This window comes from Thalia democratica, unplaced genomic scaffold, assembly GCF_965202585.1.
Source record: "Thalia democratica unplaced genomic scaffold, ktThaDemo2.hap1.1 HAP1_SCAFFOLD_2042, whole genome shotgun sequence".
In the NCBI taxonomy this organism is placed as follows: Eukaryota; Metazoa; Chordata; class Thaliacea; order Salpida; family Salpidae; genus Thalia; species Thalia democratica.
In genome coordinates this window covers 1-11,763 of record NW_028140822.1, presented here as the reverse complement: position 1 = coordinate 11,763, position 11,763 = coordinate 1, and the positions used below count along the sequence as shown (strand labels likewise).

The window sequence follows — 11,763 nt, the reverse complement described above, 5'->3', positions numbered from 1 at the left end:
TTGCGTCACGGCATACCAAAGTCCAGGCTTATGCTTTGTTAGACTTTCGCCGATGTTTTCTTTAAAAATTTGTTTGTAAAAACTTTGGTTTAAAGGGTTATACATGATTTTTCTAATCTTTTAAGAGAAACAAGTTTGTAAGCAGAAATTATTTTTGCACACTCTCAACGAACAAATAAGTTATATCAATCTGGCAAATGTTTTAAATTTTGAAATACATCTAAAAATTAGAGAAAAATAGACAAGCTCGGATAGAAATAGTTAAGGGTATTTAAAAGTTTAAACTTTTTATAGTAGTGTTTACGCAAAAAAAGTGCTTCATTATTTTAAAAAGAACAACTTCTAAGTCATATTTTTTAAATTCAAACTTTAAAAGTTATCTGTGATTTCCTGCTTTATACTTAGAAATTTTTTAAAGATTAATTAAATTTAGGTATAAATAATGATTTAAAAATTAATAAGAAGAACAGATAATAAATGAACTTAATCATAAGACTACAGCAAAATTTTCCGAATTAGTTACAGCTAGCTATCAAACAAGAGACTTACAAATTAATAAAGAATTAAATTGTAAACAAGTTTTAAGGAGTGTTATAAAAATTAACGTCTAAATTTAATTATGAAAAAGTAACTAGGATTGTATGCTTGTTGTTTAGTAGAAATTTTAGAATACTTGAGCCAGTGATTGTGGAAAGTTAGTCTAGTTTTGAAGCACATAGTTTTTTCAACTTGCCTAGAAGGTTTATGTATGAACAGTTACAAAACATAACTTTTAAACAGTAAATACGTTATACGCAATGAGCTCTTTGAAGAGAGTACTTTCTATACAAAGCACTGTCGTTAGAGGATATGTAGGCAACCGTACTGCCTCATTCGTTCTACAAGTTAGTATAATTTTCAGTGTTTTTAATAATTACTTATTACATATTGAAAAGCAATAAGTGGTAAAAAATTTTAAACAATATTTTATTTCAAAGCGATTCAGATACACCAATGTTTTTGATTTTTATTGAGTATGATTAAGTATTTTAACTAATTTGCTTAAAATGGTTGCTTATAAAATATCTTACTAACACGTATGTTTAGAAAACCATTATACTTTTGTGTTTGTCCTAATATTCATAACTTTGTCTATAAATTGAAAATTTTTACGTAATTTCATAAACAAAACATTTAAAAAATTATGTGTTTTGACAAATTTTAGCAGCAATCCAAATTAGTATTTATAGACTCAGTCTACAACTACCGTATAAATATTGTCCTTAAAACTGAAAAAATACATTAAGAAATAGACTGCAAAAAACTATTCATGATCATCTTTACTACATAAAAAACCTTTTCAAATCTTTAACAGCTGCTTGATTTTGAAGTGGATTGCATCAACGTAATCCAATATTCAAACCACACAGGCTACTCTCACTGCGGTGGTCAAGAACTTTGCCCCACTGAAGTTGAAGAACTTTATGAAAATCTGAAGAAAAACGAAGTTGTTAAGTATGACTACGTTTTGACTGGTCAGTTGGGTGTTATCAGTTCTTAACATACGATAAAATAGCAAAAACAAAACTTTTTTTTTTAATCAATTAAAAAATAAAACATTCAAAATGTTTGGTCCTACGACCTGGCGCATGAAGAACCTTTCAGTTATCGATTTGTACACCGTGGATACCTTTTAACGTCTTGTCTAGGACAAGTTCTTTTATTATTTTGTTCTTATTTCACAAAAAAATGAACAAATTCGTATTTTTATAGAGAACTTACTTTTATAATTGTTGTAAGTTCGTGTTTCTACAAAAATATTTTTGTTTGTACTTAAAAATTCAGAACTAATTTTTAAATTTTTATACTAAACTTTATTAGGATATCATAAAGTGCATTAGTTCGTACTACTAAATATAGAAAAAATACCTTACTATTTAAACATCAAAATTGTTTTATTATGCGTTTGTGTTGAAGCGAAAGGCAAATTTAATGGACAAAAATTGTTTAAGATCACTACCTTTCAAATGTATAAAATGTACTGGTTTATTTTAAAATATTTCTTTTTTATCGCATAAGTTACACTATTTTAGTTCAAATTAAACAAGAAGGTTCTTTTACTGATCATGTTTTTAAACCAGCTGTAGGTAAAAGTTTAAGTTATTTTTTGACTATATGCTTTAAAACTCATATAAACCGTTTTTTAAAATATATACTTATTTTTTTGATTTTCTATTAACAATCAATACAATAAACAGGTTATTGTAGAGATAGGAAAACACTAGAAAAAATTGCTCAAATTGTACAAGAATTAAAAGAAATGAATCCAAATTTGATATATGGTAACTGTTTTACATAGTTTATTTTTTATTTTTTTTATTTGCAATTAACACAATATTAAAAAAATTAAACATATAAGATAGGGGTAGCTGTCAAATTAGCACTAAGGGACATAATTACACGAGTGCACAAAATTGCACAAATATACTTTTGCACAAGGTAAAATTCCACTAAGACTTTTTTGCATGAGCAGTCACTTTTGCACGAGCAGGCAATTTTGCACGAAGACATTTTTGCACTAGTTGTTTTTTTTTTACTATCAGTGTTACCCCTAACCCTTACCCTCGGTCGGTAGATTTTTTTTTTTTAACTTTTTGTTTTAATGATTAATTTTGTTCTTTTTTTTTTAAATTTTACTATCACTGTTACCCCTAACCCTTACCCTCAATCAGTATTTTTTTTTTATCTTTTAGAGTTTTTTTAATTTTATTTTTTTTTTTCTGTTGGTTTTACTCTCGCGCAAAAATTTAACTCGTGTAAAGTTTACCCTTGGTGCATAATTGTCTTCGTGTAATTTTGTTCCCTCGTACAACTTTGTGCCCTCGTGCAAAAGTATATTCGTGAAATTTTGTGCAATCGTGCACTTTTTTTCTCGTTCAATTTAGTCTCCTCGTGCAATTTTGTCTTCGTGCAGTTTTGACCCGTTCCCTTAAAACAGATATGTATGAAGTGTATTGCATGTTTTTAATCTCTTTATGCAATTATTTATACTTGTTTGAGTTTTTATTTATCTGAACTTTTATTAATACCTTCTTTAATTTTCAGTGTGTGATCCTGTATTGGGAGATACTTATGATGGTAAAGGCATCATGTGGGTTCCAGAAGATCTTATACCAGTTTACAAAGATCAGTTTCTCCAGATGGCAGATATTCTTATACTCGATGAGTTTGAAGCTGAAATTCTTACTGGTTTATAAGGATATCAAAAATAATATATTTGCTTAAGTTTTTAGATGCAAACTATGAACTGCATTAAAAACTATGAGTAAACTTCTATAATACTCTTAATTAGCTAAAATGTGTTTAAAAATAAGCTTTTTATTATTTAAAATGTTAACTGTAAAATTATTTGAACAGGTTTGAAAATTGAAACAGAAGCAGATATTCAGAAATGCATAATTAGTTTACACAGCAAAGGACCAAGTACCGTTGTAATTGAAAGTTCTACTAATAACGAAAACTCAAGTTTCTATGGGAGTAGAACTCTTGAAGGTGAGTAGTTTTTGTAATCTAAACAAGAAAACCACAGGCTCGATTGCATGCTTTTCTACAGTATATTATATTTAGGAATATAAATGTATCTAAAATATGATGATAATAACTTATCGTGATAAATAAATAAATACGAGGTTTAACTTTAAACTTAGGTTTAAGAGTTTTTGAAAGTTTCAATTTAAATTTAACTAAAATACAATTATTTTATGAATACTAATTTTTAATGGTAAGTTTTAAAAATCAGAAGAGGTTTGTTTGTCAGCTCTTATTTTATGTTATTCTACTTTTAAATTATTGGTTAAGTATTTTTTAAGCAATGTTTTTATATCATTTTTTTTTCGTAAAATGATTTCACATCATCGTAAAAAAAAAGTTAACATTTAAATTTGAAACTGACTCTTTAAGATAACAAATTGCCTGATGAAACGATCAAAGTGTATATGCCGCATTTTGGAAAGTATTTTGGAACTACAGACGCTTTTGCTTCCCTGTTGCTTGCCTGGACATCCAGACATCCACAAGACCTGCAACTATCCATGGAAAAGGTGGCATCAACAATGCAGCACATCCTAAAAACAACTCAGGCCGCAGTAGAAGGTTGGTTGCAATAATTTGTTTGAACTACGAATTTAGCAATGTTTAAGTCACAGTATCCCAAATTCAGTTTCATAAACGCTCCTACTTCACAAATAACAAAATGAACGTTCTTAATCATTAAAAATCTAAAAATAATCAGTCTAAGTTTTAAATCTTCCTTAAGTTGTTTTTAAAACATTTTTTATTGCTACAAAGCTCAGAATATCACGTTTTTTTTAAATTTCTTTTGCGATTTACCTAAAACCTATTTTTTTACGCTTTTCATTACAATCCATAGAATATTTAATATAAGAACATTCGGGTTTCATGTAAAATGTACCAAGTTCCCCTTACGACCCTTTTAATATTTAAACCTTTCTAGCTTGTCACCCCTTGACTTGCTAAGATGCCTCCAAGTAGCCATAAGGGCCACTTTATGAAACTCTGGTCAAAATTACTTAGCAAGTTTTGATTAAGCAGGTTTACAAGTAAAACAATTGGAAATCAACAGTACACAAATGTTTCTCATACTTTTTAAGATTTGAAGTTATTTGCAAGTTGTCATTTTTTACGAGATATTTTTAACAGGTCAAAAAATATGAAGTAGACTTCAATATATAAATAAACTATCTTTTTATGTTAAATTTTTTTTCATTCTTACATACAATATAAGACTTAGTTTATACTTTGCTAGTTTATACATTTAATTTTGCTGAAAGTTTTTACAACATTTACATTAATACTCAATTGAAGCTTAGCAATGTTTAAGAAAGTTTTAGTCCAAATGTTAGCATGTTGTTATAAAAGTGACAACGTTTGTTATGTTTTTATGGTTCACCACAAAGTTTAACCAAAGCGTAGTGACTTGTGTAAACAATGTTTAGTACTTAATATAAGACGGTAAGCCCATTCTATCACTTTTAATTTCAAAACTTATTATTTGCGTAAAAATTTGTACGGTGTTTTTAAAACCGTGCTAAAGTAGATTTATTAAAGATAGTTTAAAGATACTAATTAATTTGTTAATAGTATTACGATTGATAATTTATTGCAAAATAGTTTTTTCGAAAAGTATTATACTTATACACGACATAAATTAATTTTATTTTTTTCCTATAAAAAACTAACTAAAAAAGCATTATTCGACAAACGGAAATCAGCAAGTTTCAAATAAACGATATGTTTTATTACTGCTAACTATTTAAAAGTAAGTTGTTTTCAAAACAACATCGCGAATACTTAGTTTTTTTTTCTTATAGCAAAATAGAATAACAGTTTTTAGTTTTTTTTAAACTGTTAAAGCTTTTTGATTTTTATAATTTTATTTATATAATTATATTTACAAAAAAAAAATATATAAATGTATTATATATATATATTTATAAAATAGCGCAAAAACAAAATGGAGAACCACCAAAAGTTGCTGACATTGATCTAAGAATCGTACAAAGCAAAAGAGACATCGAAAATCCAACGATTTCTATAGAAACTAGTGTATTGAAAATTGATTAGAAACTTTTAGTGATTCACGTTTACATTGTTTTAATTTGTTTACAAAAGAATTTTCTTTTTGTGTTTATGTAACCAAATCAATGATTTATTCCGTCTTGTAACAATAAGCTAGAAAACAATAGTTTTAATGTTTATATATAGAAGTAACAAGTAAGTGTGTGTTTTAAAAGTATCAGTTTTTAGTTGTATTGTGTATGCAGTACTGATTTATATTCAACTATAATTTCTATATTTTTATCTGTATTTATCACTTTTGTTGCAAAAAAAAAATTATTTTATTCTATTTGACTTTTTTTACACTTATTGTTTCTTAATTGTTGTGTTTTAGATTGACAGTTATGAAAAATAATCTGTTTCGATGTGTTTTTCAAAGTGTTTTAAATAAACTTATACTCAGAAAACCTTTATATTTTTTTTATTGAAACAATACTACTTAATAAATGTTGAACATAGATTAAGTATTTGTTTAATGGTTTTATAACGTTATTTATATATTTAGTTACGTGTTTTTTCTATTCATTATAATTATTCTAATCAAACTTTGAAAACAAAAAAAAATATTTTAAAGTTTTATTTTTATATTTTAAACAGTTAATGTATACAAATTTACAAAATAACACTGAAAAAAAAACTCATTATATAAAAACATTTAAGTATTAGTTTGCTTTAAGTTAATGAATAATTTTATAAGAAACTGTTAAGCTGTAAAAACTATGTAGTTTACTAATTACAATATATAAAGCCGTAATTCACAGATATATAAAATAAAATACTTTAAAATTTTCAAAAATTAGCAAAACTAGATAAATAATTACGTTTTAAAAATCAGCAGAAAACCTTGGACATCAGAAAAAGTAATTTTGAAAACTTAACATAGTTTCAAGTACTTAACGAATACTTAAAAGTAAAAATAAAGTTTGTTTATAACCTCTATGCATATTTTGATATTTTTAGTGAAGTAATTTCGGAAGCTTTAGCAGTTTTTTTCAATTCTCTCTTTTTGATAAAAGTTTTAAATTAAACAAAGATACTAGAAACTAGCAATAATTTGATACTTAATTTTAAATTGTCAATAAACAGATAAATTCAATGAAAAAACTTGTTTCTTAAGATATATTTTTCTAGTATAGTTTATTTTTCAACTTAACTAACTTATTTGCTGTTTGTTGTTGTAAATACTGCTGGAAATAAGTTTCGTACACATAAAGATAAAAAACGTGACAACAGCTAATAAAAGAATATTTATAAATCGTTTAAATTTTTAGTGAAAACATAAAGAGTTTTATTGTTAAAACGGTATTTTATTTCCGAATTGAAAATTATTTCAATTAAAATTCCTAACCAGTCAAACTTTAATAAAGATAGAAATTAAGATATTATTTTTGCACAAGTTTTAAATAGTGTAAGTGATGATTTTATTTCTCAGTATTTAAAAAAGAAATATTTTTGAAGTGTGTAATGTTAAATTTGTTGAATCAAGATTACTTAAATTTTTATTAATTAAAAAATGATGAATTAGATAATGTTACGGTTACTTCATACAATTAAAAAAGTTAGAGAAAAAGTGTTCTGCATTTTTAAAAAAATGTTAATCAAAAGTAGTTTAAAAACAAAACATGTTAAACCTAGAAAACTAAGTAATTACTTGCAATGGTTTTAAACAAAATTAGTTATTTTTCGATAGAAAACTAAGTAATTACTTGCAATGGTTTTAAACAAAATTAGTTATTTTTGGAACTTATTTAAATAAATAACATTTTGATACTCATGGTCATGGCTTATTGGCAATAAACACACCTAAAAACTTTAGTTTGTTGTTTATTTAGTTTTTATATGTTTAAATCAAAAATCAAAGTTTGAAAAATTAAATTAGAAACAAATTTAGTACAAAAATATATAAACTGTTTTTCAATTGTTCTGTTTATTAAGTTAAGCTTAAACCAGTTAGACTTTGGAGCAAGCAGAGTTAGTACAAAAAATACTTGATTATTAAAATTTTAAAGCAGTTAAACGTTTTTATGGCTTCTTAACTTCTTAAAAAGTACTTTTTTTGTTAAAAAATATATAACTACGGTATTTTGTCTTTGTAAATAAGTTTACAAAACTTAGCATATCAAATTTATTTATTTTTTTGCTCATAATGAAAATGTTAGTTTTATATAAAAAGTAGTTATACTTAAGTTTGTGTTAATAGAAAATTGTTTATTTGTCTAGATTGTTTCATATAATCAACTTATAAAAACTAAACTATTTAGTAAAAATTGTTTTCATTTGAAGTTAAGAGCCTATTGTCAAAGAAAATTTGTAAAGAAAGTAACTTTTTATGGTTTAAATGTTTTGTTTTAGTAAACTTGTTTTTTTAAGTTTCGTTATATTTATTTCAATTTAAATATTTAAGTCAAAGTAAAGATAAGAACCTTTTTAATTATCTGTGCTTGAAATATTTTAAAATCAAAAATTTGTAGCTTGTTTTTAACATTTGTATATGAAAAATTTATTATTAACGCAAAGAATGAAACTAAAACTAAACCAAAATTTAGCAAGTAAAGATTCAAAACTACCAAAAACATAAATTTAACAAGTATTTCTTACTTATGTACTTTTCATTCTAGAAAATGACATTTTTATTTTTGATTTTATATGTTTCTAGAGTAAGTAATTTAAAAAAATAAAATTGTGTTCGAAGTTGTGTGTTTTTTTTAATTTAGTTGTTAAAAAAATCTGTTTAAACTCCAACATATTGAAAAAAGCAAATTTTTCGTGTTATTAAAGTTTTGCAGGTAATTTTTTAATATAAAACTTGGTTTCAATTATACTATACGTTTTTATATTATGTAAATTAACAGAGTTTATACATTTTTATGAACTTATATTTAGCACCCTTTAGTTTTGTAATAATCTACTTTGTAATTTTTAGTACTTTCTATAAGTAAGCGTAAATATTTTACAATTATTACAAAAAAGTTAATTTCAGTTAATTCACACAGTCATTCAGCACAATAGCAACTAAAATGTCATATCCAACTGAGAACATCACGGAAAGTACCGCTGTAAGGATAAGAAAAGAGATGAAAAATCTCGCTTCTCGCGGCATCCTGAAAACCAAGATCAAGTCGGAAGTCAACCTCTTCTGGTGGGAGGTCGCGGTCACTGGACCCGAGGGAAGTCCCTACTTTGAGAAGAAGTACTTGATCAGAGTCCACTTTCCCATCGACTACCCCAGCAACCCGCCGTTGCTATGCATGAACACGTACATATTCCACCCCAACATTTTGTCGGACGACCCCTGTGTGGAGGACGCCCCCCACGGCAAGATCGGGCTTGATTATCTAGGGTCCGGATGGGAGAAGGGGTTGAACATAAGCGACGTGTTTCAGAGGCTGGAGTCGGTGATGCGGAACCCCGATTTGGACCCTGGTTTCGTGGTGAACCAGCAAGCGGCCATTTTGTACACAAATGACCGGGAAATGTATGAAAAGTGCGCAAAAGAGAAGCTAAGTAAAAAATTTCATAAATGATTTTACTTCATTACTTTCTACTTCATTAATCGTTTGTCACAACTGTTATTTATATATACTCAACTATTAAAACATTTTAAAAGTTTAATTTTTACTGTTGTCCATTTATGGCATTTTTTTTGGCTACTTAATTTTATTGCAAATTACCAATTTATCTTGAAACTTCTTCGGTTTTTGAATTCGTTTGAAAGCAATATATTTAAAAAAATAGTGTAGGACTTATTTGTTTAGAATTTACAATTTAATAAATATTTTTATTATGTCATTATGTTGATTGCCAAAATAGGTTTTATATAATTTTAATAACAGTTGATCTAATTTAAAGTCTTGTTACATTTAGTTTATTCATTAAAACAAAAACGAAAAGTTAAAATGTGCAAGAAAAAAAAATCCGATTTATTTAAGTTATTGAACGATCAAAAAGCGCTCAAAAAATTTTGTCTAAGGACCTAGTGTACAAAGGAACATTTCGGTTATCGAGTCGTACACCACATGCTTATAAAACTTCTTTCGAGCTGTTATATATAGTTTTTTTTTTATCGTTTATATATTTAAACCTTTACTAATAAAACAATCAATATAGTTTACGTTTTTGAATTAACTAACTAGAATTGAAAGCAGGGGGTCAAAAGACTGTTACAAGTAACGGGCCTATTTCACGAGAAAAAATTTTTGCAGGCAGCACATTATATAAAAAGTCCTTATCGCTATTTAAAATTAGTTGTATTCAATAATGTACTATGTTAAACGAAATATGTGGTAAGATATGCACTGATGAAGTACTAGTGTTTACTAATTATGAATTTAATAGTGTAATTTCACGAATTTGTTTCAATTATTTTTTAAGTATGCTAATAGTGTAAAAAACACATGACAGGCCGTATGTCACCGACCCGTGTTCTAAAGTTTAGCTAGGAAAACTAAATAAAATATTGTAAAAAAATTAAAAGTGTATTTTAATTGTAGTCATTAAGGTAAACTTGTAAAACTTAAGTTTAAAACAATTAAAATTGTTTTAAAAACAGTATAAACTACAGTTATTTTATTATTGAACAGTGTAGGTAAATATAATTTAAGTTTTAGATTTAAGAAGACCACTACAAGTAAACTTGTTTTTTTTTTAATCAGAAATAATAAAAATAAAAGCAACTACTTGCCAATTAAATAAAGTATTAAAAACAAAGTCATAAGAATTTCGTCTTAATTTTATTAAGTATCGAATAGTCGATAGTTAATTTTTTAAAATTCTATTTAGAAGTCTATATAACATTAAAAGGTTTTATAATATACTAACTAACTTACTTCCTTAAACCACGACGAATAATTTTGTAGCTTGTTTATAATGTTTTTAGTTTACTAAATTTAACTTAATAAACCTGTTTTCTTAAGGTTTAAAAACGATTTAAAATAACTAAAGCCGTTTTAATTCGATATTTTATTTTATATTTTAGTTTAGATTTTACAGCATTGCAACAACTTTTATTAAAGCATTCATTTAATCTACAAATAGCTTTCCCAAATCTTGGTAGTTTAAAAAGTTATTTAGACCATTTATAACTACAATTTATTTTACTCATTAACGACAAAGTTTACGGTTTGAATACGAACGGTCTTCTGTAAAAAACTTTTTTAAACGTTTTCAACATTGTGACCTATAAAAATATCTTCAGTCTTTAGCTGCAAATATTTTCAACTTTATATTAACGGCTAAAATAGCTACTTTTAAAGCAATAATTTTCAATTAATTGAATACAAACATTTAGCTTTGTTTAATACTGTTTTTATGCTTGTTCCGTGATATACAACGTTGTAGAGCAATTAAAGCAAATCAACTTATATTTACACGTAGTCGAATACTACAAACATATACAAATTTGCAGACAAATAATAAACATTTATATGCATGTTGCATATATAGAATAAAGTCAACTGTATATAGAACTAAAAATATTTAAAATCAGAAATAAAACTTTGATGGTATAGTTGCCTAAAGATCTAAATGTTGCAATAAGTTTAGTGTTATTTATAGTAATTTCAACAATTGTTTAAAAATTTTATAGTTATGCCCTTACTTCTTTAACTGTTTTAGTTATTAAAATTTATCTAGATGAATTAGTTTTGAGTCGACTGTTATACAATTCTGTACAACGTAACGTAAAAATATTTATTACATTTTTGCATTTTGAACTTAGTACCTATTGAAAAAAATTATTAAAAAATAGTGACAATAACAACATGTTTACAAAATTTATAATATTTATTGCATATTTTTTTAAATCTAATCATTTGTAACACTAATAACATTGCAACATGAAAATAGACAAAAAACTAAAAATTCCATGAGGTTAGATCTCTCATATTTGTGAATTTCTCTCATTAAAAATTTGTTACTTGCACTTTTGTTGATTATATCACGAGTTCAAAAGTGCAAAGTTCGACAAGTAAAAATCACTCTATTTTTTATATATAGAAATTTCATTAAATGTATTTCTTTCTTAGTTAAATGTACTTCAGTGACGTAGTAAACTAGATAACTTTATAACTTTTCTTTTGTAGTAAATTGATCTTATTACAAGAATTCTAACAAAATTTAAGCTAGTTAGCCAGTTTTTTCCAATGAAGT

General features: G+C 25.8%; 1 protein-coding gene across 1 annotated transcript; it reads left to right on the top strand.

Moving 5' to 3' along the window:
- Positions 1-797: 797 nt before the first annotated feature.
- LOC145849075 (pyridoxal kinase-like) lies at positions 798-9,120 on the top strand (the record flags this gene model as incomplete). Its single annotated transcript, XM_082954158.1, has 8 exons — positions 798-884; positions 1,355-1,514; positions 2,238-2,321; positions 3,085-3,228; positions 3,397-3,531; positions 3,940-4,131; positions 5,501-5,604; positions 8,610-9,120. Coding segments are annotated over exons 1-8 (1,417 nt in total), but the record flags the coding sequence as incomplete, so codon positions are not given.
- Between the last annotated feature and the right edge of the window lie 2,643 nt (positions 9,121-11,763).